Source organism: Syngnathus floridae, chromosome 13, assembly GCF_059516105.1.
Source record: "Syngnathus floridae isolate MCC-2025c chromosome 13, RoL_Sflo_1.0, whole genome shotgun sequence".
NCBI lineage: Eukaryota > Metazoa > Chordata > Actinopteri > Syngnathiformes > Syngnathidae > Syngnathus > Syngnathus floridae.
The window spans coordinates 7695383-7722695 of NC_142425.1; the positions used below are offsets into that span (position 1 = coordinate 7695383).

At 39.8% G+C, this 27313-nt stretch overlaps 3 protein-coding genes and 1 long non-coding RNA gene across 6 annotated transcripts; 2 read left to right on the forward strand and 2 right to left on the reverse strand.

Annotated features, from left to right (window-relative positions):
• Positions 1 to 1438: 1438 nt before the first annotated feature.
• Positions 1439 to 3111, reverse strand: uts2d (urotensin 2 domain containing). 2 transcript variants are annotated; one of them, XM_088394266.1, is made up of 5 exons: positions 2291 to 3111; positions 2093 to 2197; positions 1979 to 2016; positions 1821 to 1908; positions 1439 to 1719 (listed from the first exon to the last, which is right to left on the reverse strand). In XM_088394266.1, the coding sequence occupies exons 1-5, from the start codon at positions 2388 to 2390 to the stop codon at positions 1694 to 1696; spliced, it is 357 nt and encodes a 118-aa protein (XP_088250392.1). In that variant the 5' UTR covers positions 2391 to 3111; the 3' UTR covers positions 1439 to 1693. The 2 variants fall into 2 exon arrangements, with proteins under 2 accessions (XP_088250392.1, XP_088250391.1); XM_088394265.1 differs by having other exon boundaries at positions 2093 to 3111.
• A 1829-nt stretch (positions 3112 to 4940) lies between these two features.
• ccdc50a (coiled-coil domain containing 50a) lies at positions 4941 to 17669 on the forward strand. Of its 2 annotated transcripts, XM_088394263.1 has the most exons (12): positions 4941 to 5319; positions 7437 to 7499; positions 8980 to 9109; positions 9996 to 10089; positions 10516 to 10606; positions 12028 to 12861; positions 13435 to 13583; positions 14142 to 14186; positions 14373 to 14531; positions 14654 to 14739; positions 14838 to 14947; positions 15649 to 17669. In XM_088394263.1, the coding sequence occupies exons 1-12, from the start codon at positions 5265 to 5267 to the stop codon at positions 15666 to 15668; spliced, it is 1836 nt and encodes a 611-aa protein (XP_088250389.1). In that variant the 5' UTR covers positions 4941 to 5264; the 3' UTR covers positions 15669 to 17669. The 2 variants fall into 2 exon arrangements, with proteins under 2 accessions (XP_088250389.1, XP_088250390.1); XM_088394264.1 differs by lacking the exon at positions 12028 to 12861 and having other exon boundaries at positions 4952 to 5319.
• Positions 17443 to 19837, reverse strand: LOC148388396 (uncharacterized). Its single transcript, XR_015862143.1, has 2 exons — positions 19621 to 19837; positions 17443 to 19544 (listed from the first exon to the last, which is right to left on the reverse strand). It is a non-coding gene; the product is annotated as an uncharacterized LOC148388396 (long non-coding RNA).
• A 4193-nt stretch (positions 19838 to 24030) lies between these two features.
• Positions 24031 to 26893, forward strand: LOC148388397 (claudin-1). Its single transcript, XM_088394164.1, has 4 exons — positions 24031 to 24353; positions 24423 to 24587; positions 25670 to 25748; positions 25816 to 26893. Exons 1-4 carry the CDS (start codon positions 24158 to 24160, stop codon positions 25979 to 25981), a joined length of 606 nt encoding a protein of 201 aa, XP_088250290.1. The 5' UTR covers positions 24031 to 24157; the 3' UTR covers positions 25982 to 26893.
• The last annotated feature ends 420 nt before the right edge of the window (positions 26894 to 27313 follow it).

The window sequence follows — 27313 nt, forward strand, 5'->3', positions numbered from 1 at the left end:
CCTGGGGAGTTAAGTTCAACATTCGCTTTAAAGATATCTGGCGCCATCTAGCGTTGTGAATGGGTATAATGTCTTGACACCGAATGTAAGACGACCCCCACTTTTTCAGTCTTATTTCAATGCAAAAATAACGTCATATTCGGGCCAATACGGTACTTTCTACTGGACTACTGCTACAAGCAATAATGTTACTACACGAACTTTGGTATGTTATTAACTGTTGTATAATAGTGTCTGCGGCCTCTCCCTGCCTAACTGGTACCAGGCTGTAATGACACACGGTATGTGTTCAGTTCTCACACACACGAGGATACTCCCAGATTCCAAAGAGTTCGTTGGGGAGTCCCATGTTTTATGGCGTTGGTTGCTAAACTTTCTCCTGCTCAAATATGTCAAAGCTGTTTTTTGTCACCTGGTAACAACAGAAAAATATTACATTGTTATTTTTAGTTACTTTGTATTTCATATGGCCACATAATAAAATGCTGCGCAATTAAGATTACTAGCTTTATTTTTTACAGCGTATTTTATAGTCCATTACTAGTCAAACTAGTTAATCCACTACAAAAGTTTGGGGTCACTTAGAAATGTCCTTATTTTTTAAATAAAATTGCTATTTTTTTCAATGAGGATAATACTAAACTAATCAGAAATACAGTCTATACATTGTTAATGTAATAAATAATGAGTCTAGCTGCAAACATCTGGTTTTTAATGCATGACCTCTCATGGTCCGTTGCTTGCTAATTATGTTAAAAAGCTAATGGATCATTACAAAATCCTTAAACCCTTGCGCAAATATGTTCAGTTTCATGGAAAACATTAAATTGTGTGGGTGGCCCCAAACTTTTGAATGGTAGTGTATATTGCTAACATTTTTGCAAGGAGAAATCACATAGCTATGGCCATTCATTATGTTATTCATTTTAAATTTAGTTACCAAATAAATTGATCCTTGTCCTAAAAATAAATCTAAACACATTATGCTGTATTGTTTTTATTTATCGGCATTTCTGTTTTTTAAAAAGCAAATTACCAGATTTTAAGGGGACAGCTATGTTTTCAGTCTGCTTTTGCCGAGCCCGCCACTGTTCACGTTGGTGTGTGGGATTGAGGTCTTTTCACAGCGGCTCTCCCATTATTCTGGCAAAGCCCAGTGACTCAGCTCTGTCACGCTCTTCTAAAACACATGAATTCACCTGTCACTGTGGAGGCTACACTACATGTCGGATCCCTTTTACTCAAACACACAGCTCCAGTGTTTCCAAAAAGCTTGACCCTCTTTCATAGTTCAAGTCCGAAGATTCTCATTAAAATATATTATGTCCTTTCTGTGTCACATAAGATCTCTTAAATCATACAAAACACATCTTTACGTTGACATTTTATTATTTTTTTAAAAGGAACAATCTATTTCTATTACAATGCTTTCTGGCAATGTACAAAAAATGTTATGCTCCATTTTGCCACAAGAGAGCAACATGAAGACACACTAAAGCGGGAGGCAAATAACTGGTCTTAAACCGGCGGTCGCTTGATGGGAGCACCTCGAAGCAACGATTTCTTGAGGACGCTGATTAATCATGATGTTGAAATAAACAGTATTCACATAAGTGATGTTGTGGGTTCTTAAGGCTATGCTGGGCGTTGCAGCAAGATTTCACATCGATCCCGATTTCCGTGGAGTCCCATGTCACACACAGTACTTCCAGAAACAAGCTGCAGACAAAAGAGAATTTGTGAACTTAAACGGGACATGACTAAACTTAAATCTCGAAGCATGCATGCAAATGAATTCAGAGATATCAAAGGTGACCTACGTTCACCCCTCTTCCTTGTGATTGGTTTGTCTACTAAATTAGCTGCGATTTCCTTCTCCAGTTCCAGATCGTCCCTCAGTGACTCCAACTTAAAGAAGAAACTGGTATTAGATCAGTAAGACTTTTCAAACTGACCACATTTGTTATTGAATCTTTACCTCTTCTAAATCAGCCAATTTATCCACCAATTCAAGCCCTAGCAACAAGAAAAAAAAAACTCAACATCCCATTGGTTTAATTTCCTTAATGTTTTTCCTTTGCAAATGTCTCACCTGGAGCGTCATTCTTTTCAAGAGGAACTAGACTTTTGTGCAGAAGCAGTGATAGAATTTTACTCTGGATATCTATGTCATCTTTTGGATTCAAAACATGGTTACCTGTAGACAAAAAGAAACATGGAAGACAACAAACCAAATCATCATCTGACCCGTTGCATTTCAAACACTGAATCAGAAACTCAATGAACATACCTGCATTAAATAAGTTCCTTCCTTGCACATCTATCACACCCTGCAGGAGTAACAAACTCAGAAGTCCATAGATGTAGTTGACAACTCTAACCCTATCCATGACACTCAATAGATGGTCCCAGATGCTTCGCTGTGTGAACTCCTCAAGCCGACGATTCTCTTCCTTGGGTCCATCCCTTCGATATATGTATCGTTTCCGAGCCAGGGGGCGGAGCCAGTCAGCCACTTACGTATTAAATCAATAACCTGTCACTGTTTGTGTCGTCAGTAGTCGACCATTTCACTGGGGCTATTTTGCAGCTGACGGAAATATGACGTTATAGGCAAGGCCAGTAACTCTATATCACTGTGACATCAACAAATCAGGCTTAGAGAGGAAGTCATTAATCAGCTTGATGGTTATGAGAGAACTGAATTACATTTTTTGGCACTTGCGGGTCTTTTTTCTTTTATATTAATTAATTCCTTGAGTAGCTTCATAGGATTGTGTTGGTACAAGGAAGCCGGGCTAAGTAAATTGATTCTTTCCCAAAGTGCATTATCGCAAAAGATGAGCTCCACAGTCTTGGCTACGAGACTCATTCGGAGGTGAGGGAGCATTTATCATGGCGGCCGAGCCAACTAACCAGCGTCTCACTATATCACTATAGTTTGTGCGTCAATGAAGCGCTGCCAGAAAGCAGGTATCGTGCGGGCGTGGTGTTAAGGAAATGAGCTGGCAGGCATCAGATGAATTTGGCTGGCCAGGCTATCATAAAAGTTCCTCCGTGCCTTTCAATCGAGGCCCTGTTGACGTCTTACATCTCTCGTCCAAGCACTTTTTTTTTTTTGCGAATCCATCACTTAAGTTCTTCTGCTACTGAATTTGAATGTGGCACTGGGACGCAATGAAGAGTGAAGTGCTGTTGAGCTAAATTAAAGGTCAGAGCTGGCTCTTTGGGATTGAATTACCAAAGTTTGTGCTGTGAAAAACTTTCATTTGGGATGAACTCAGGATGCGGCTGGTCTGACACATTTATTGATTGATGGAGTCAAATGCTGTTTGTATTGTCCTTTAGTGTATTAGACTAAACTGTTGTCATTGAGATCCACAGTGGTTTTGGGGTTGGTCTTAAAACCACTTTCAGGGGTTTTGTTCTTATCTCAGATTTGGACATTGAGAAATGAAGATTTATTCTCAAGGCCAAAGCAGTTGCAGGCTGTTCTTTTTCCACGCTTTTCTTAAATAGACAACAAGCATTCATTTAATAAGTAACTATAACAATTAGATTGCATAGTGTTGAACATTAAAACTAAAATAAAGCAGACTTATCAACAAAAATAGCATTTGATACCTGAGCCTTCAGATTAAATTTTTGGGTCGGATTGAATTTTACAAAGTGGAGAAAGAAGCCACAAAAGCTTTGGAAGGAAGTTTGGACTTATGATTGACCTCTTGCAAAAGTGATGGAAAGGTCAAAGTATGAAGAAAATCTATGCTCATGAACAAATATCTTTCCTTCATTGCAGTTCAAGTCATTATAGCGATCATCTTGGCTTTCTGCTTTTTTTTTTTTTTTTTTTTGCACTTACAGCAATTGGCCAGTCAGAGGCGGTGTGGAATGGCACGCAAGCGTCCATAATAGCAGTAAGGTCATTTAAGAGTAACCATGATTATATTTTATTTTTATATTTTATTAAAAAACATTTATCAGCTTCATGTTTCTTTTCTCTTGCACTGCTTCAAATACATGCATATATGGATGGTAAAAAATATATAGTCTGTGTGTGGATAAAAGACAAAAACAGGAAATGAAATATTTCAGAAAGTGGGGGGACAGCTTGGTGCTGCGACAAGGACAAAACTCGCAACTTCCAAGTTTGTCTTGCAAAACGTGTCCGCAGCAATCTGCACATATTACTATTTATACAAGTCATTTGTGAAATATGTACACGAGACATCAGCGTAGGCCATAGAAGTGGGGGACAGTTATGAGAAAACTGCAGCAATGCTGGCATCATTCTGGTTTTAATCAGTTTATTGAGCACTAATGAAAATGGCCTAGGTCATGTTGGCCTAAATACTTGTTCATGTCAACGTAAAATAATTCCAACCACTGCATGAATAAGAACTGGCACTGTCTGTATTATTGATTGTCTTGTAAATGGGACCTAATGATAGTGTTATTATTAATATGATTGATGGATGGGCTGTTGGGCATTTCAAGAAACGTAATGGCCGACACTAGAGGGAGTCGTTCCATTAGCATTGTGGTCAGCATGGTGTGGTATGTAATGATTCCGTATGTTGTGCATATATGAGCTTTTCTCTACTGTCTTCTCGTGCATGTGTGTTTATATTCTAAATTTAGGGGCAAAGTCCAGTCCGTAAATTATTATTCATGTGGATCATATGGATCGCTGCGGGGAGGTGCGTTTTCTTTCAATTCGTGGTGCGTCTACAGACGGTTCAGCGCCACAGCACCTAGTCAAAAGAACGATTTATAAGGAGGGTTATGACGGAAGTCAAAACGTAGCTCTTCAAAGTAAAAATAATATAATAACCAGCTGTTTAAATCTTTGTTGTGAAATCACGTCTTGACCAATGACGAATTTATGAGACAGGTATATATAAGTGCATGGAAAGACTAACCTTTATAAGGAGGATTTAGTACGTCCTGACACGTTGTTACTTTATTGCGACATGTGAAACCAGAAATCGTGGAAACGCACAGTTGAAATTGGTAGGCGTGGGACAAGAAAGAGATGCTTGTCAAACACCCTAACCGCGGCAGGGTTGCTACCATCGAGAAAGAGAGAGAGAGAGAAAAAAAAAGTGAGAGAGCGAGAGGGTGGCCACCGAAACCAATCAGGGACCGTCCAGCACCTGAACCGTCCATTGGGTTTATGAGTTAAGGCGATCAATCAGCCGGTCGGCGGTTGAAACATTGATAAAAACGCAATTTACACTCATCGGCTCCTTACTGGTGACAACATGGCTGAGTGTAACGTCAGCATCGACCATGAGAAACTACCTGGAGTGAAAGAGGGTAACGTCCATAACACACTTGTCACGTCTAAACATATTTACACAGGTAGTACAGACGATGCTAATGCTAAAAGTTAGCAAACACAGGTGTTTTCTACTGCGGTTGTTTTTACGCTTAGCATAAATAGCTAGCAGATGCTAGCACCTTTAGCTCAAATCTGAGCTCTAACTAGTATTTAGTCGAGTCGTCCTGTATCATTTAACGTGTCTGCGTTAAGGAATGCTACCTGTCACGTAGGAAGTTTGGGATGGGTGAAAATGCTTGAACTGTGGGAAGGAGTATTGTGTCTTCAAGTTGAAAAATGATTTATATGAGACCTGTATTATTTGACTTTTTAAAACTAGTGGAATTGCACCAATCTTATAACCAACAAAAATCAGGGGCTCGACACTTCTAACAAGTTTCATACAATTGTTAATATTCAACTGATTTTCAAAAGACGCGTGCTAAACTCAGCAAGGTTCAAAGTAATCCATTCATGATGATTATGTTTGATGTTTGATTGTTGGTCGTAAGTTTGTATAAAGAGGATGATTTTCATTTTGAAATTAAAGCCATTCGAATACAGCACTGGCCCCAGTCCTGATCTCACCTGACCCAGGTGAGGTGGCTTGTTGAGATGGGAGCTATATGGCAATTTGGGATGTTGCGGATGTGGCAAGCAGCAGCTGCTCACTTGGATGTTTGTTATTCTGGTCACAGAGACAAGCATGGCTTAGTCTGCAGAGGGACGTTGACAAAAAATGCAGGGGATAGGATCCGGTTCACTCGTAATGTGGTTCAAATCGCTTCATAACATCCACACCAAGCAACAGTTGTCTTTTGTGACTTTGTGACTTGTAATGCCAATTAAATACAACAATAATTATGCTATTTTTAGGTGCACTATTCAACTGTGTGCTACTGGTCTACATAGATTTATCAGCAAAAATGCATTGTGGGTGTCCTGGTTAAGAAGATTAAGCATATGGTAGGAACAAGTTAATCAAATCCCACCATGCCCGTTGAGTCACTAAGGGCTTTGATCATTCAAGCATCCAACAAAGCAGGAGATGAAAATGTTGGTGACATATGTTGCCTTTATTTGGTGTCAATACAGGTTGCTTTTTGTGTTTTAGTACAATCGATGTTCCAGGGTTGACGAAAAATCTGAGCTTTTGCCGTACCACTTTTTTGGAACCAGATGGTTGCAGAATCTAAAAATGGTGCTGCCAAGGTATCTTTGAGCCAAGGCACTCCCCACATCACCAGTTTATGAAATGCAGCACTGATTGCATAGCAGTTTTATATATTGTCATGTCTCCTTGAATGCCGACATCTGTATTATATGGTTTTGTGTTTGTGGTGAGCATCGCTAAATGAACAGCAGAGTTCAAGATGAATTGTTGAAAAATGCAAAAAGAAAAACAGTTTAGGGTGACTTAAGTTGCTGTCAATGAACATTGCATGTTGTATTCTTATTCTTGGTATATTGACTGTGAGAGATGTCAGACGGGTGGCATTTCGGTATAAAACACTGCTTAACTTGAGAACACTCTCTTTTAAAGCAGAACTCCTGCTCCTGGATGTTTCCACAATAAATACCGCCAGCAAAAACACTCAAAATTTCAAGCCTGAAATGAAAACTGAGCTGCTGCCGTTTTTAGGCACAACAGACTTGTTCTAAGTATAAGCTTGTAAAATGGGGAAGCCACGGAGAGGAAACCACACTGTTACTTTTTAAAATTTGAGATGCAAATAAGCCAAAAGACAGCTAGCTGCCGGGCAGCTTTTCTTTTTTTTTTTTATGCCTGGAAGAAACGTCGTCTTCAGCAGTAAGGAAAAAAATAGTATATTTACCTTAGGTCAGTTCCAATGCAGCAGTAGTGTAGCATTACTGTTCTTTTTGTCACCTGAAGCAAAACAAAACACTTGTGGAGCTTAAAGTTGTCAACAAAGGTGTTTTTATGGGACATTGTCCAAATTTTCCGACTGTTCCAATACGTTTGAAATTTAGTGGTTCTATTCTTTTATTTGTGACACTATACAGAGATATTATAAAAGAATGTACACAAACACACACACACATGCGCACACGCACAGAGTATAGTTGTCTAACATTGTTCTTTTTCTCCCAGTGTGCAGAGACTTTGCTGTGTTGGAAGACCACTGTCTCGCCTACAACCTCCAGGAACAAGAGAGTAAGCAACTTTTTTCATTCTTTCTCCTGTTTGCTCATCCAACTGTGAACAACAACAAAAAAATCATTCTCTGGCTCTAAATTGTTAACCAGGAAGCTAAGCTACTTTGGTCTCCCTCTTCTGTTTAAACACTCACTTCCTGCACTTCCCAACAAGACATAACGTCACTTGACTATTTTCGAAAAGCCGCCCGGCAACAATCCTAGGCCATCCTTGTGTTTTCTTTCCAAAACGATGACCGATGTATTTAAAGTATGACAGCGCAAATAGAGATTTTTCTTTGGACATAGTGTCAAGCCAAACTGGGTAAACTACAATAAGCCTTGGTTGCTGCGGGAAGAGTGCTCAAAGGAGCATTTTCTGTGGTTTATGGGGTTTGTTGTATTCATTCCTGATTATTGTCACTGGAAGTGCAATTCAATATTTTTTTACCCATATGAAAATAGTACACCCTACATTTAAACTACTGGGCCTGAATCAATTTAGTGCCTGTTAGGGATGCATCACAATTAATCAATCACTCCATGTCAGTTCTGAATTTTGCCCAAAATCTATCTACCGAAGCGCGGAGCAAACATATTTGACACAGACATTAACAAACCTGGGAACAACTTTAAATTCTGAGAAAAGAAATTAAGCAGAAGGGACTTCCCAATTTTAAGACTCTTTCACATTTGTGGTCAATGTGACACTGTTGCTGTTTCAGATGATAAGGTTCGGCCTTGACCAAATAACCCACACTATCGTATCGCGTTCTCACCAAGCTTGTGTGAAAACAGCCCGAGTAAAAAGCGAGAAGCCAGAAGGCCATACGCCACACAGCAGTTTTGTTTGCGTCTATATGTGCACCTGTCTCTCTTCAAGGTCTTAGATGTGACAGAGATTTGAGTAACGGACTCCTCGACTCAACGTTTTCAAATATTTCATGCATTATGTGCTGTGAATAATTGATCAGATGGAAAGGGGAAAAAAAACAACTTGATCAATACCTGATAATCATTTGCTCAATTTTCAGGAGCAGTGACTCATCATGCTTGTTTGACCTCGGCAGCCCCCGAGGTGCATTATGTAGCCTTGCGCGAGTAAATTGCGAGATGTAATTTGGGGCTGTTCACAAGGAAGCTGGCTACAAGATGGATCGTCAGGTGAAATAGATCTGAGTGAAGGAGTTGAGTGATGCCATCCACGCTTGCCGAGCGCTACGAGTGCGTCAGGCAGTAAGATTTATCTTCTGTTATGGCCGCAAAGTGCATTCCGCTAACCTTGGAATGGCACCGGGACCGCAAGCATTCATTTCTCAAGTGTCTTTTGAGTTTATCACCAGAGAATGACGTGTCCGTCTCCTGGCCGTTTATCTTCTTCCCAACAGGCAATCCAAACAATACAAGCCGAGGATCAGTAAATATGTCTCATACCATTCGTTGTGTGACGATGCCACTTTTTCAGAGTGGCATAGAGCAATGTGTCATGTGTGTTGCAGTTGAGAGCCACTTGGCGTCCAACGTCCACAAGAGCCGGCTGGTGCAGCAGGACCTGCAGGTGGCCAAGAAGCTGCAGGAGGAGGAGGATGAGATTGCGAAGGTCGTGATCAAGAAGCAGCACGTTGCCATGTGGGTGTCTCTCACACGATGACACACTCAGCCTTGTTTACATTTAAACCAGCACCTGCGTTTACCAGTGTGGTACGTTTTGGTAGCCTACATACGTAGCTTGCAATTTGTTAGGTACACAAGCTTGAGTTCCCAAATCGTGGTAAAATGATTTTCATTTCATTTTCAATTTTCATGTAATTGATATTTAATTGCGCCAGTCAGTTTTACATCTTGTTTTCTGGCTATAAATGGCACGTTAGTTTACGTTTTGGCTCAATTAAAAACTACCAAGTGGGTGTGAGTGATGTGGCACGACTCAGCAAGAACCAATTGCGGGTTTGTCCTCAGGTTTTGCAGCAGCGCCCCACCTAGCGTTGGTGTCACTTGGACAGCCCGGGACCACATTTGGCCTTTTGCCATTTCACACTGCCTCACCTACAAGGAGTAAAAATCACACTGCGCTCTGCATTCTAATGGGACAAACTGAGTCATAGATCAGTGCTGTCACGAAAAACAGGTCCTTGCCTTGTGAGTAGAAGAGCAGCATGACGGGCTTGTTTACGTCCGCTCACCAACACGTAATAAGAATTTTCAAAACATTTGGTGTGCATTCCTGGACTAATTACTAACTCCCTGCCTACCCTCCCTAAATGAACCTCCCTTTCGTTAGCGCAGAATGTTTGGAACACAGTGTATACCTACAGGAGATTGTTGTGCACTTCTCTGGAACACAAAGTTCACAGAACACATAAACCAACCACACATACAGGCAGTATGCAATCTGGAGACTGTACTGCGAAGCAAGATGGACATGGGCCAATTGTCTTATTTCACTTACCAAGGTGACATTGTCCTCTCTCTTTCTCCTCCCTGCGCTCACACACCAACTCGCACAAAACACCAGAGAGCGCCAAGATAACGAAATTGCCCACGAAATTCAGGATCAACTGGTTCGACAGGCTGAGCAACAACGACGACAGCAGGAGGAGAAGGATGCGGTAAGTAGGTGCACGCATGCATGCACGTACACACACGCACACACACACACACACACACACACACACACACGCACAAGTTAGACTTTCATGCCTCACCTGTTTGTTAAAAAAAAAAGTCATTCCCCATAGCATACTTTTAAAGCTTCTCAAGTTTGCACCATATTAAGCTGCCTTTAAAATTTTGACAGATGTCATTTATGATGCCAAAAAGGAACAAAAATTTGAAAATGAAATGACAACGCCAACAAAAACATGACACATTTGATGAAAGAAAATGAAAGGAGATATTGATTTTATATTTAGTGAATGAGAGGTGGCCACATGTGCCTTCCTTAAACATTAAGATCCAATGATTTATAAAAATAAATAAAAGGAGTACCATTCGTTCCCCTCTGCAACTTTATTGTGTCCTGTGTGTGTTTGCAGGCTATTGCTCGTAAGATCCATGAGAAGGAGATGAAAGAGGAACGGCGACGACAGAAACACCAGGATGAAGAATACTATGAGGATCCAGGAGGTGAGGAGAATACAGCTGCTTTGTATATTCCAAGTATTAGTCTGGACTGTCAGTTAACACGTGTTATTTAGAGAAACATGAAAAAGAAAGTTGAGAATTAAAATTGCAGCAACCCACTTGCGCGGCAGATATGTGAATTACATAATTTTGAAACAAGCATTGGCATGAAGCAAATTCGATGACTTAGAAGTTTCCCTTTTTAGAATGTGAAACTTTGATGTTGCCAAATAGTGGAATCAAGTTACAAACCTTTTGAGAATGGGAACATTTCCCATAGAAACAGTAAAAGTAAAAGTAGCATGCATGTTGCTTGTGCTAAAACTCCCCTGCAGGCACACTGTAGTCTGGAATGTGTTTAGTAACACATTGGACAATTCTATGGATGACACTGTAATGCTAGGAAACAGAAGTGTATCCAAGGAAACAAGTGCTTATTTTTATCCTAATCCAGGAGATTAGTGTTGTACACAACAACCCAGCATGTGGTGAGACAGTCTCTGAAGTCAGTCAATGGAGTGGGAAGAATAGTGAGTGCCTAATAACGGGGGAGGGGTGGGAGGGAAGTGAACGCTTTGACCTTTTTGGCTCACACTCAGGCACTTTTTATCAGCAGAATTATTTTTGTTCATAGTCAGCAATGTCCTGTTCCTCAACCTAACAAAAAAGAGGTTCTGAGAGTTGTGGGCTTTGCGGCTTCAAGGTGCTTCTTGCCTTCTACTTTTTTTTTTTTTTAAATTCTGTTGTCCCTCACATCACCATTATTGAGCACCTCCAATATGTATTACTTTATATTTTAAAGTACATTATTACTGCCTACTTAGTCATTTGAAAGTTATTAGTCATATTAGAATATTACTGTCTGTGATTTGTAATATGATGCACTACTATGGTCAACACCAGTGATGCTGACATAATGACGGACATCTATTTCCCACCAACGGTGGTAGTATACGGTAAATAGAATACTTAATGGACCAAAAAGTGGATTTACCAGGACCTGGTTGAAATTCATGTTACAGAGATTGTCAAGGATGAAATGATATTTGTAATATCTTAAAAGTGGAAGGTACTGCAATTGCTTGTCGTTCTAGCATCATGTCAGTCCTCAGTTGAATTGGCCTCCTTTTTAAGCCATTCATTCTTGTGATGATGTGGTTTTTGTGAGCTTTTTATTCTGTTTATTTTTTGGGGGTGGGGTGCACATTTTCACTGCCTTCATCGCCTCTTTAGTTGAGATTACTAACCACCACCATGTTGTTTACACCTGTTTCTGCCTTGGCAGGTGCGGCCATTACTTTACTAACAAAAATTCATATTTTATTTCTGTGACTTGTCGCATTTCCATGCTGCCATGAAACATCATTATTTTTTTTATTTTTTTACTGTCTTCTTCCAAAATTCCCTCATCTTCTCCCGCTCAGTTGTGAGACAGCCTCTTGACCTGGACAAGCCTACACGTCACACATCTGGCTCCCCAGGCCCTTATGATGTGCATTCTCCAGTGACATCCCAACGTGATCATTCGCCAGATTATAATTCGGTAGAGCCACAAAGGAGCAGGCACCCGAAACAGGATCCGCCCAGCCGTTCTAGGTACCCCGAGCATGTCCCGGTAGCAGAGGACGGTCGGGGAAGACATGCAGATCCGTATTCAGACCACCTGTTGTCCCCCAAAGGCAAGAGTAGGGACAGGTACCCTGATTATGAACCTGTAGAATCTAGGAGAGCACGTGACATAATGGGAGAGGACCCTGATCGAGCGATGAGAAGAAAGGAGAGGCCGGCTCATCCTCCACTGAGTCCCAAGGGCTGGGACAGAGAGAGGGACACGAGACATGACAGAGATGTAGAGCAGGAGCATTATTTGAGAAAACACCAAAGGTCAGACAGGGAGCAGGAAATGAGAACAACAAAAGGCGGAAGAGACGGGGAGCGCTCCAGAGATCGAGGACACGATCAGGACAGGCCTGAAGTGAGAGACAAGCAGACGCACAAAGGCAAGGACGGACAGCGAGCAAGGGCCAGGAGCAGGGAAAGGGCGCTTGACGATGATTTCATTGAGCTGAGGGGGGACAGAGTATCCCGGGAGGAAAATGAGGATGACGCAGAGGGGATGAGGAGGGCCAGGGGCCGCCAGCGGGTTCAATCGGGCCCCGACGATGTGTTTGAAGAGCACAGGAACAACAAAGGGAGAGGTGACAACAGGGAGTTGTGGGAACCTTCCGGCAAGCGTACGCCCTCCAGCGGCGAGACAGGTACAACCCTGAGCCCCCCGTCAAGGTTCTCTGGAAATTCGCTTTGGTGTGCTGTTCGCTGTTTGTTGCTTTGGCAATCGCAGGTGGAGGGCTGATCAAACCAAGGTCATCGATTTGATTTTTGTGATTTGATGGCTTGGAGTGATTGTATGTGCTTCTTTTGTGCTGTGGTGTCATCTCCCTTTTATTGTGATCATTTTAACATTGCTGAAAATTAGGTGGGTGAATCTAGGTTTGTGGAGGAAATAATATAGCCAAAATTTTCTAGGGGAAGTGCAAGACTGTGATTTGCTAAAAGAACCTCAGGGCTGCACGGCAAATTGCCTATTCTGTGTCATCACAAAAATAAAATGCTGAGTATGAGCACACACTGAAGCTGCCCTTAAAGGTACTTTTATAGCTGCATAGTCTGCAATCAATCTTTTTTGTTTTCATCAAAGTGATCGTCTTTGGTTTAACAATCAGTTATTGACATTTTCCACCTCTCTAGTAACTCAAATGATCAGATAATTTATATTTAGATCAAGCTAGTACTGTGCTGTTTTTAATAACCATTTATGTTCACTTACACAGGTCGAATTGTGCTCAAAGGGAGTGGAGCATTTGTAGAAGGGGAGTACGGAGTCGGCGAGGCCACCAGGGACCTGACCAAGCTGGATCTGCGTGAGCAGGAACTCAAGGACTTGGAAGTGGCCAGAAGAATGCAGGAGGAAGAAGTCAAGGTGAATGTGTGAATAAATACAACACAGAGCAGCCACAACATGATTGGAACCCTTTGTATTTGGGAGTGTACTTTGCGTACTGGACTATATCTGCAAGATCACTATCTTGTCATAATGTTGCAGGAGATCAGTTTATGTATAAATCAAGCATCACTCGCAAGCTGTACATGTACACAACACCATTACAGTGGAGAAGGCTTCATTCCCATTAAACTGCCAGGCAATGCGGAGGGATCCTAAAACTGTCTCCTGTGCGGACTCGAGACGTTCGTGATAAACAACGACATCATCAGCCAATGATTCAGTATTTGACACATTTTACTATGTGTAATATTTATCTACGTTGTTTTTGTCTCCCAGTTTGCAGAGGTAGCACTTAACCCCCTGTGTTCAGGCAAGATTTTTCACCCAGATATTTGTCCCGTTTTGAATACTTGAAAAGAAAAAAAAAAAACACACATTGTGATCTGTTGGGTAGTAATTATAGAAATATAGCGTATGGCTGTATACGTCCATATATGTTTATCTAATGATAGAAAATGTTTTTATCTGTTTCAGGCAAGCAAGAGCCATGTGCGTGCAGCCCAAGTTGCACAAGATGAGGTGTGCCGGGGTCAATATTTTTCTTTTCATGGCCTGCAATATTGTTCAGCAAACGTTCCATTATAAAATGATGAATCACATCTCCCCCATTTCAAGAGTGTTGAAAATGGATTTATTTCTTCTCAACAAACGGGCTGATAGTATTTTTCCCTGTAAAAGAAAACATCACTGTTTTAACTGTGGCAGGAGATTGCCCGGCTGCTAATGGAACAAGAGAAGAGGGAGTACAGAAAACATCGAGAGCGGGAGAAGGACCGGGAGGAGAAGGAACGAGAAAGGGAGAAGGAGCGCTTGGCAATGGAGAAGATGGCGGTGGACCGGAGGCGAGCAGAAGGAGACTACAGGGTACGTTGCAAGCGAAGCTAATACTTGTCTGTTGAATTAGGTTTGCGAGCTTGCGGTATTGAATCTCATTAGATCCTGTAGGCGTACCTACTAAATGGCCATTGACTGTATTTGGTTTCCAGTCAAATTCCGAGGATGTTGTGCGACCTCGAACCCGAGATGAGCATCATGAGCACCAGAGGCAAAGGAACCACCACAAGCCTTCCAGGTAACGAAGCACTTCTTCACCCAGCCAAGAAGACAAAATGTCATTTGAAATGTTTGTGTGATTTGTAATATTATTGGCTGTCAATGTTACTACCACAGGCCACCTCATCCTCGCACCCACGAGTATGAGAACGCAAACCCGGGTTACGGATACGGTGACCATGCTGCTCCCCAACGGGCGCCCACCAGACCCGAAGCGGCGTACAAAGGTCCTTTGTTGCCTTCACTTAACACACAAAATGCAGCATAATACTAAATTTCATCAAACCTAGACATCTTACGAGGCATGAGCTCAATGAGAAATTTTAACTGCATAAATGTGGTGGAGTGTGATAATGACCCAAGAGGAGGAAATTGTTGTCCCCCCCCCCCAAGTTTCAATATATTCAAGTGCAATGCATGGACTGCCTTAAGAAGCCTTCAGCAAAGTTTTTTTCCTTTGCAGTTTTTTTATGTTATATACAGAAGGTCTTCAATTTATGGCAATTACGTTCATATGGCCTCGACGTGACCCCAAGACGGAATGAGTCAGTCTATCACTAACCTTTGCCAGCTCAATAACAAAGTCCTATGAAAAACACTTAGAGGCCATAAATGTGAAACAATCAAATTAAGGGCAGCGGAAATCGAGCATTTCACCACCGGATGGTTTTTAAAATAAAAAAATACATGCACTGTGTCCAAAAAATATTCCAGTAAAACATAGTTTGAAAATGTTGCGATGGAATTGTGTGAGCTTCCAGGTATCGCTCTTCTCACTTTAATCAAACCGCTCTTGACTGGCACACATTACGAGCAAGAAAAGCAGTCGGGAGAAATGATGCCAGTTGTAATAAAAGAAAAATGATTTCTGGAACAACTTCAACGCCAGTTATGTGCGTCTTCTGATGGATGTCGTCTACTTTTACAGGTGCCTATTACAAGCGGTGACTCAGGCTCCAGACAGGCCGTCAGTCCTCCTCTGTCTTTGTCTCCTCCTCTATTTATCCTTTTGTCTTCAACCATTCACACTCTGCAGACCAAAAGCCTTGGGACAATCTAATGAGTTGGCAATGGATTTTTTTTTTTAATTGGCGAGCATCCCTGCCATCCCACCGAGAAGAAAAAGTGCTGGAATCTCACTCTTTTCAAACCCTCCTCTTTTTTTTTTTTTTTTTATATTTATTTTTTATTTTACGGCGTTTGTAAATTTAAATTCTCAAGCAGCCTCACCTCATGTATCACTCCCAAAATACCTTGCGGTCAATACAGAGGCTGCGTTAACGGCAACCTGTCATCCATCACAAGGGCTCCAAGCCTCTGACCCGCGTTACTCGTCAGCTTGCTTTCCTTGACATCGTATTTTGTTTATAAACGGGACGTGCCTGCTCAGTCCGATGTGGCCTCAACATTTGGCAGCTACTTCCTCCACCTTAAAAGCTGTCATCGGCATGTCGTGCAACAAAAACGCAAAAGAGCCTTTTTCATTTATTTTTTCAATAATCAAGATGCTGGTAGTTGTCCTTTCACTCATCCACCAACCTTAAAGTTGCCGCACTGCAGAGGTGCTGACTGTATAGGATGTCATTGGCAATTTGGCACTTACAATTCCCCCCCCCCCCCCCTCTCCTCCTCCCCTAATCGACCTTACACTCATAGCCACCGGATAATATTCAGAATGACTCAATGTTCCTTCTTGCAAGCTTAATGAACGATTTAAAGCACTACATGTCTTTCAAGTGCCACGTTAAATAAATGGGTGGGGAACTGATGGCCGTCCATTAGGCCCGCTGTAAGGGTCGAAAACTTGATCAAACCGTTACGTAGCACGCAATTTTTTATGAAACAACTATAACAATCCTATTTATAATTTTCATCATTTTCATTTGATTTTTGCATCACGTTTGGTTTTGTAAGTCTATCATGGCACTCTGATGGCAATATGAAATGGCCTTTAATAAGAATCACCCAACTAAACGCTGAACCTGCCTAATCATAATTTTGGGCGTAAAAGAAACACCAGTAAGACTGAATGTGTGATTAGTGTGTCAATATTTTTTTTCCATGTTACTACCAAATTGGCCAAGAATGGGAACAAAAACATAATTTTTCATCTCCTATTTATATCCGGTTTAAAAAGGGAGGCCTTTAAGGTCATCTACAGGTCTTTCCTCTGTTTATTTGGTTGGAAGCACACTTGGAACAAGGGAAATTCATCCAAACAAAAACACATATCCATTGTCAAAGGGACATTCTTCCTTGTTTTTTGCTGGTCCATGTTCTGATCTTTTCATATTGAATAAGTAGAGCGTGCAGTAACCTAATTTCTTTTTTGGGGGAGAAAGATACCACACTCCCTCTTGTATCATCAATTTTGTCATGTGTGAATCGGTGGTGTGCATTTGTAATGTGCGTAGTTGCTATTCTCAGAATGGGTTATGTGCCATATTTGTCATTTTCCAAGCACTTGTAAGTGGGCCTCCAAAATCTAGTGGTTGGTGAGAGCACCACCTTGTGGGCTGGTTGAGTACGTTGGTTTGTTGATCTCTGAACTTACAGAAAACTGCTCAGGATGTGTACGTACTGGTGTTGCTTGGCGTGTTGTATATTCGACTCGTGTCCAATATTGAGCAGGTTATTTTCTGCTTTTTTTTTGTGTTATTTCGTTTTTAATAGCTTATATGCAATCTCTTAAATCAACATGTGCTGGAACATGCTGTAAATGTTTTTTTTATTATTATTATTTTTAATTTACGTTACAATGAAATGATTTATTTTACTTATTTCATCTCAAATTGTAATAAAGCAACTTTCGGAGTCAGTGACGAGTTGTTTTAGCCCTTCACTTAACTTCAAGTATGACACCTAAAACAGATGTTAATGTTTCATTCTAACCTCTCCTTAGGATCTAAGGAAATCTGAATGGCAAATAAAACCGAAAATATTGACACATTTGCATTTTGAGACAAATTCTGTGTCCTTTATATTGTTTCATGTGTCTCCAGCGTGTCTGTCTGCCCCTCTCCTAGTCAACACGAAATGGACGTGAAACCAGTTGGTGGGAAAAACCTGTTTTTAAATACATGCAGACCTTCAGGTGTGTGCATACGCAAATACAAACCGCAATTATGCTGTAAAAGTGATCATGGTTTCTGAGTTTGGGCTGCGGGTGCATCACAACGGATTAGAACATGGTAGTAAAGCTCATAGCTGTAGCTCAGTTCCAAAAGTGAAACAGAGAAAGATTCACATAATACCGGAAAATACTTTGTATTTAAAGTTTAAAATTTCCTCAATTTTTATTTATCATTCATGTCTCAAACATTTATTTCGGCACCAGAGCAATAGTCCTGAATGCAATCAATTTCCAGAATAAAAATGGATTGATTATGGGTATATGTTCCAGACCTCTACAGGCTAATTAAAAGAAAAAACTACTATCCATTAAATGCATTAACATGATTAAAACACTTAACCGATTTCCTTGACCTTTTGTCACTCTTGCTATCTGGAAATGAGAGCCTTGTAGGGAAGTTTACCATAAAACTAACACAAACAAAAGAATCAAACATTGTAACTATATTTAATGCACGCAATATTCAACCAACTCATTGTTTCATCTAACCAAAATCTGCTATGAATCTGCTAATATGAATGTAAAACTCTGATTACGCTAATTATAAACCTTAACACAAGGCAAAGACGTTCTCAACTTTGTGGAAACAAGAAATACCGAAGTGACAATATCCGATACTCTATTAAACTTAATAGGCGTTCTCCTGGGTGTTAATTACGCTTCATCTCCAGTATACCTCAAGTAATTCTAAATTTCAACTTGCTTGTATCCTAAAACACATTAAAGATCACTTTAAACTCCGTAATGTAGTGTGAGTTTGCTGTAATATCTTGTTAATATAAACATCTTGCATGCACATCATGTTAGGTACGCCAGTACAATCATAAGATCAGTGAAGGCCTGCTTCACAAATGTTAAAAACAAAACATGCAATATTACAATGCCAACTTTTGCAAATTTTATATTATTAATGGAGTTATATCCAAGCTTCTTATTGACAAGGAAGACGAACAAAATAAATACTACATTTAACATCTATTAAACTAAAAATAGCGAAACTGCCCTATATTTTAGTGTTGCTCAACTTCCTACATGAGCTTCCTGGGAGTATTTTAAATGTAATTATTTGCCTATTACTGTTCGACTGAATAGAAAAGTTAGCAGTCGTTTGGGAAAAGCTCAAACTGATATTAAAACTTTACCTTTTTTTTAAAAAAACTAAATTAAAATGGATCATTTTCAGATAAATGAACAACAACAAACCCATTCTAAAAACAAAGTAAATTACAAACTAACAATAAAAAATCCCAAACTCTTAAGTCTGCTCTTTAATTAACGACATTGTCACAAAATCAGGCCTCTGTAAAGGGAAAAGGTTACACCCATCATCATCATCATTAAGTTGAGCTGGTTCACCAACATACCACACATACTCACGAGCAGTTTGCATGTGGCAACACCACAACCATACCCACTGTGCCCTTATGTATGTCACCACTGAAGCGCTAGCTTAGATTTTCAAACAGGGAAAATATTTGGTCAAGAGTAGTCCATTCAGATGTACTTGGCAATCATTGCATCCCGACCTGAAAGCTTCTGTTTGTTTACAAACAACTAAAAATCCACTTTTTCCTGCAGGCTTGGATGCACGTTGCACACACGACCAGAAACAATGACTGAAATGTTACAGGCGACAAATTCCCAGGCAAAGTTTCTAGCGGTGCGGGCAACAGAACAGCTGTGAAAACTACCTGTGGACACAAAACAAATACGCAAAGGTTAGAATGTCAAATCATCTAACTCTATCGAGGGCTCTCCGACACTCACCTGATGACCGAGAAGAAGTCGGTGGACAGACAGACGGTCGGCGGTGAGTGCTTTTCACTCGTGTGTCTCACCTTGGCAGCTCAGGTGCGAGTGCAGCTGTCTATCAACTCGAGCATGCCATGTTGAGACACGACAGATGACACACCCACTGGAGGTGCACCCCCCCCTTTCCTGTCCTTGTCTTTCACGCCATCCAGAAATTATGTAAATGCACTTTGAAAAGAAAAAAAAAAAACTTGCTCTGTGTACTTACTAGATGCTTTTAATTTGATGCAAGTTTTTTTTTTCTTCAGCTATGAGGTGCAAAAAAGACCTGAGGCACCTCACTTCAGGAAGAACCGGTAAGGAGTCAGGGAGGTCACAAGGAAATCATTTAAGCCAGTTTAAGCTTAAATGTCAAAGAACCGTTCACACGTGCTCAGTTTCAAGATTTTACTCTTTAAATACAGTTTTCCAACCCCTCATAGTGGGCCACACCCTTCCGCAGACATGAGTAAATTGGATCTATCTCACTTTTTCCCCCCCAGAATAGATCCAGGAAGTGTTTTCATTTTGGATGTACCAAAAAAAAAAAAACTGATCTCCTTGGGAGTCTTCAAAAGCAAGATGTGCCGTTTAGCCAGGGGGCACTTAGCTCACCGTGCCTGATGTAGGAATGATATCTGACTGGTTGGAGCAGCAGGCAAGCCAAAATGCACAGGGAGTCAACCTTGGATGCATGACAAGGCAATTAAAGTGCTTTGTTTAAGCTTGCACAAAGGACAGTGCAGCCTCATTTATTTTTAGGGCTAGGCCATCGATCCCATGCTAGACTTTCAATGGCATGATGAAAGTTTGAAGATGACATAAGACCATGTTCTTTTAAATTATTCAACCTTTTAGGACTACAGATTGACAAGATTTGTACCACTGCAAAAAAAAACCAATAAATGATAGTTGTAGACATTTTAATTGTTTTTATCTATCGCGGAAACCGGTCGAACATAACGTTCCAAAAAAACATTTTATCCAAGAGAAAATGTTGCAAACGGCACAATCCATCAAATTGGTGCCTTTTGCATTTCCAGGAAATTAAATGTAAATTGTAAAAACTGTTTTATTATTATTATTACTCAGGAAATATCCATGTTGATCTGGCTTCATATTAAAAAAAAAAAATAAGAAATGTATATAAACTACATTGAACACTGAAAAAGGAGAATTTGTTGCCTGCCCCCATATACAAAACCACCATGAAATATCATTACATTGTGACAGAAGTGAGGTTGTCTGCCAACAACTATGGCTAGTGACAATTCATCAAATCAACAAAAAGCAGGACATCACAAAGACAAACATATCACCCCCGCTTTAACTGTAGGCCTTCATGGTGAGAGTCCTTGTACTGAGGTCTACCACAACATAAATGTATGTATTTACTTCTTTTTGCCATTATACATTATGTTAAAAAAACCAACATTACCCCCCCTCCCGCTACTTGAACATATAATATTCTACAAGTCACATGGTCCACAGGAAGTTGCAACATTCAAGGCAAAAAATAACTCGTCTTCCTGTAAATATGATGATATTTGAATATTTCAACTGTGGGCGTGGGTGTTATTTAAAACATACTTTCGTGAATGCTGCGAGGACCCTATAGTTTTCAATTTTTTCAGACAAACAGGAATCCCAAGTTTTCTTGGCAATGGGGACTGTTTTCCGACATACTAGACACCCTAAATGTTTCTCAGAGTAGACTGTGCTTTAAAAAAAAAAATGTGTACAGTATTTTAAGATGCGCATGGAAAATGGAAGGTTTTTGTGATTTAAAAAAAAAAATGTTTATGAATTAATGTGACCTCCGATAACCTCCCCAACTCAACTAGGAACAAATAAATATCTTAGAAAGAGAAGTAGGACAGGTGTGCACTCTTATGCAAACCCATTAGGTCATCCCTTTGTTTTACATCCCGTCTAGAAAAGATTTCTGGTCTCATTTTTTTTTTTTTTAATATCACAAAAGCCTGGCCTTTGAACAGGGGTGTGTAGACTTTTGATCTCAATTTATTTTCTTGTGCTGTATATCATCCATCCTCAACCATCATCTTCTTTAAGCTTACAAAGGAACCAGATCCGTTTCTGCAAAATATAAATAATATTCCCGATTAACGCTGATAATTCTCAGTTTTGATTGATGCTATCAGAAAGGGAGAGTAATTTAAGGCAGGAAGTGATCTGGACTAACGAGAGCAACAATCAGGACCTACCTGTCTTTGCACTTTTCTTAACACACGCTAGAGGGCGTCGTCCTGACATGCTCTCTTGCTCAACCTGTTTGCAGGAGCGGTTGTCTCATTTAAGAGGTGGAGTAGGATTAAAGCAAAAATGTTAATCAAGTTTGTTTAGTCTGTCTCGGGTTTCACATCAATAATCCTTTAGTCATGGTGTCATACGTTATTATTGTTCTTGTGCCATAGTCCAGCAAATACATATTTTTCTAATGAGCCTTGGGTTTTTTTTTACAATGAAAGATATTTCAGATTAAATAAAATCATTGAGTCCTAAAAGTGAAAGCAAATCCAACCATCCATTTTCTGTACCGCTTTGTCCCCCCGGGGGTCACGGGCGTGCTGGAGCCTATCCCAGCTGTCATCAGGCAGTAGGTGGAGGACACCCTAAACTGGTTGCCAGCCAATCGCAGGGCACACAGAGACGAACAACCATCCACACTCACACCTACGGGCGATTTGCACAATCATGCTTGTTTTTGGGAAGTGGGAGGAAACCGGAGTGCCTGGAGAAAACTCACGCAGGCACGGGGAGAACATGCAAACTCCACACAGGGAGGGGCAGAGGTGGACTCAAACCCGCACCCTCTGAACTGTGAGGTGGGCATGCTAACCTGTGCCCTGCCGTGAAAGCAAATGTTTTTTTCATAATTAAAGTTCAAAAGAAAAAAATCTGAAAAATTAAAGTTTCAAATGGTCTTTTGCTGATGAAAAAATACATTTAAATATTTTTGTTTTAAAAAAAATCACAAAAACAGAATAAAATAGTTTTTTGCAACTTCTCTTTTAAATAAAATAAACATAGATATTTTAATCGTATTATGTGCTGTTTTTTTTCTCCCAGAAAAAAAAACCCCACACGCACACTGTAATACAGTTCAACTTTTGTGTGAGGTTTGCCCTCTGAATGACATTCTAGTTAAAGATCAGATCTGATTTCATCATTATTCTGTGAACCTTTGATTTTTCTTCATTTCATGTAAACCCTTATCTTAGCTCCTTGATACACAATGCATTTAGTTTTTTTTGTTCTTTTCCTCTTAGCTGAGAACATGCATTTTTATATCACATGTTGGAGATTTCATCAGAAATAAAATTCACATGCTAAAAATGAATTGTTTTAAATTGGACTATTACATTAGAAACAGGAGGTTGTACACACTTGGCGATAAGGTTTTTTTTTATTATTTTTTATTTTCCTGCAGAAATAATGTTGATGATGAGCACATTTTTTGCAATATAATCATATAACAAGACTGAACATAAACATACATATATATTCTAGAGCCTAGAATTCCATTTTCTTGGTCAAATGGGATGAAAATAAATAATGTGTATGACAGAGGAGCATCTTTTAGTTTGAAGCTTATTGCAGGAAAGGGTGGAAGCTGATGCAATCTTAGCAAATTTAGTCTGTTTACAAACTGGCATCCCCTTCTCCAAACATGCTCAAATGGTTTGCTTTAATTATCTGTGTGAAAAGAATACAAAGTTAATTCTTGTAAAAAAGTTTTTTGCAGTACACTACAGAGGATAAGAAGCATAATTGAGTATTTTCACCATCAATTATTTAGTGGATTTATTAGACCTCCTACTCTATTATTTATTTTGGTGGTGACCCATCATATGATATGATATGATATGATATGATATGATATGATATGATATGATTGATATGATATGATTGATATTATATGATATATGATATGATATACATGCCAAATGTACGATTGCACCTCCTTTTTAAAAAAAAATCTGATTGATTAAAGAAACAGTCCAATTTCTTCTTTGCTTTGAATAACATCAGCAGAACTGATTGTGAAGGCTCTGGATAGTTTACATTGTCATGGTAGCGTAAAGAGGCTAAAATCTGATGGAAAAATAAAATGTAATAAAAGCAGCGAGCCAAAAGGAATTTTATGAAACAAATATTGAAATGTAAATTTTAGTTGTAGGTCTGAAGAGAAGGCCTTGTTGGGCCCTCATTGACAAATACGCAATATACATATGTCGTGTTGGGTCAAATATGTGTCAAAGTTCAACACATTCAAATGTGTTGTTTTCATCACTCATCAGATAAAGAAAAGGACTTCCCATCAGATGGAGACCTCTTGTGCGTCACCAATGGCATAAATAGAGGCTGCAGCACACAGCATGACAACACTCTGAACAAGCATCCACACTAACATCAACAAAGTTTTCCAATTAGAGTAGAATTTTTTTTGTTTTCTTTTTGCATCCTGCTTACTCTTCTCTCTCTGGATGCCATGGCCAGCTCACCGATGCAGCTGCTCGGCTTCATCCTGGCACTGATTGGAGCGTTATCCACAGTGACCGCTACCATCATGGTGGAGTGGAAGATGCACGGCCATTCGCATCGCATCTACGAAGGCCTGTGGATGACCTGCAGTGTCGGTCACAGGACCACTTGTGAATTTCACAACTCTCTCATCAAATTGTCAGGTAAGTAACACTGATATTTGACACACAATGTATATTTTAGTCAATTCATTGATTTATGCCCACTACCAGATCAGGTCCAGATAACTAGGGGAATTCTGCTGTTGAGTCTCTTCCTGTCAGCCGTGGCGTTGATGGTCTCCACTATCGGAATGAAATGCACCCGCTTTATGGAAGGCAGGGCCAACGCCAAAGGCGCAGTGGCTCGGATTGGAGGAATTATGTTAATGGCAGCAGGTATGATTTACCATCCTTATTTTGCTGTTTTGTCTCAAAAATATGCTGCGGAAGTGAAGCGAGTTATATCATTCTTAATTGCAAAGGAGAAAGTGAAGAACTAGGTCTTCAGTCAAGATATACACATTTCTTGAGGAAGCTGCTTTTGAGGGTAAAGTAATATAAAGTATCGGGGGCAGATTTTTAATATCTGAGAGACCCCCAAAAAATGACGAAAATTCTTGCTTTGTGTTGTTACTGCTGTTACACTGTGTGATGTTTAGGAATGATTCTTCCCTCATTGATCTGCATGGAGAATGTTTGGGGCTGACAATCGTAATGACTAATAACATAAGCCAAATAACCATGAAGTGAAATCATCATTTCCATTCTCAGTACTTCATTATACATGGCAAATTGTGGACCTATATATGTGGCTCACACGTCAAACACCAATACCCTCATGTTGGGCAAGACATTAGTGTGTCAGTTATTAGAGGCTATGGATAAAGATGTTAAATAAATAAAAAGCTGAGAAACTGTTATGTAAATAAGAGTTGTCACAATTTAGCACAGCTCACCTAAAATAATAATTAAAAGGTAGAAAAAAACATTTGATATATTACTGTATGTACACTTTGATTTCTCACCAGATTTCAATTTGAACTGATGTCAATAGGTAAAACTTAGGAATGTTCGATACCACTTTTTTTGGGAATGAGTACTCATATCTATGTGTGCTGATATCAACTAGTATCTCATAAATACCCCCCAATATGGCAGTTTTCCTAGAAATAGCATGAAAATAATGGCAATATTTAATTTCTAATACCTGATTGTAACATGGCCACAAAAGGGCAGCCAACTGATATCAAGACAGGCTAGTACCATCCCGAGAAATTTGTTTTTGGGAGACAGAAGGCAACAAATATTGCATCCAACTTTATGGAGAACACTCTTCAATAGAAATTTAACAATGCCTTTTTTGATTCCTGTTTCCTGTCATCAACACCTTTCATTTTTTTATTCCTGTTTGTCACTAGATGTTGAATTTTGACTCAAAGGGACAAATGGGTGACATTCACTGTGTACGTATTGTGCAGGGTTAATGACGTTCATCATAACGACCCTGTATGTCAAGAAGGTCGTAGCCGACTTCCATCATGCTCATCACCTCCACAGGTAACCCAGTTCTCCAGAATGGATTCTGTTTTAAAATGGTGCTTCAATTCACTTATCTTTTGTGTAGCTTTGAGTTCGGTAATGCCGTGTTTGTGAGTTGGGCCGGTGGCTTCCTCACGACATTCGGCGGAGCGTTCCTGACCTGTCAGAGGTGCTCGAGGTCATCGTCCTCCAGGTCTATAAGTTCCAACGCCATGCTGCAAAGCAGCAAGTCCAACAGCAACTATGTTTAGTCACCAGGGAGTATCCACAATAATGGGCGTTGTCGACTGATAAATTGCTGTAAGCCTACGTTGTCCTCAAACGACTCGTGCTGACTTTACACTGGCGTTGTGCAAAGTGGAACCTCCAAAGTTGAACAAGCTACATTTTCTTATATATGCCTCAAAAGTCAAACTTTCATCATGTGGCAGTTTAGAAACTTCAGACATAAAGTGAAGCAATGAGAATGGGGAGGAGTTTTACTTTTAGTATTATAATTATAGTGCTGATCACAATCACACAACAGATTACGTTCAAATTTGGAGGTTCTGCTGATTCTCATGAATAGTTAAATGTACTCGCTTGTAGAATTCTTTTTTGTAGATCTTGTTTTTATAGTACTATAGTCAAGTTTGTGTACAGTATTTTATAAGAAAAATAAAAAGTATGTTTATCTTTAGTTTGAGTTTACTTACAGTGGAGTGTAATTTATTGGCAAAGGGAGTGGTGGTTTCCGGATAAGATGTCCCTGCACTTCTGGGGATAGAACGGAGCAATTAGCATGTGACAAAACACAATCAGATTGGAGAGCGTGATTAGACCATGCTAGGGGGAAATGAAATGTTCTCCTCTGCGGAAATTCAACACTAATCTCTCATTCCTTCCTGCTTTGAAATGAAATGAAAATACGTACTGTATAAAATTGTCAGCTTGCTCCTGTGTTGTTTATATATATTTTTTTACTTGTGGATATTTTATGTATGCAAATAATTTGTTTTGGACAATATTAAGTAACTTAGTATAGAATTGTAGTTTGAATACTCAATGATAACAAATGCGTAAGACTTACATAAGAGCGTTTTATAGAAATGTCTGCAATCAAGAAGCACTCTGTAATTACCTGAAAAGTATCTGAAATTAATTAAATTAATTACCTGAAAGTATCTGGCCAAGTTGTTGTGACTTGTGAGTAAACACTGCAGCTCGCAAATGCCTCCAAGCGGCTTGTAAGTAGTAGGTACATGGAAAATGCCAGAGCAATCTGCTTGGACTCCCCCTTCTTTTGTTTGTTTGTTTTGTTTATTGTTTGTTTGTTTGTGTTTTTGTTTGTTTGTTGTGTGTAAGTAAGTAGTATGACCTTTCAGTAATCTTCTGCGGGATTAAAAATACAATTGCAGAATTTGGCAAATAGTAAAGCTATATAGGATTCCTTGTAAACTCAAGTGACTTTTTGTATTATATATAAGCCTATATTTTACGAGTCAAAAAAGTGTCAAAATATTTCATTGTTGTAAACTTTAAAATATATTTATCTACATTATATTTTGTCTTACTGAAGCTTTCTACATTTTTTTCTATTAAAA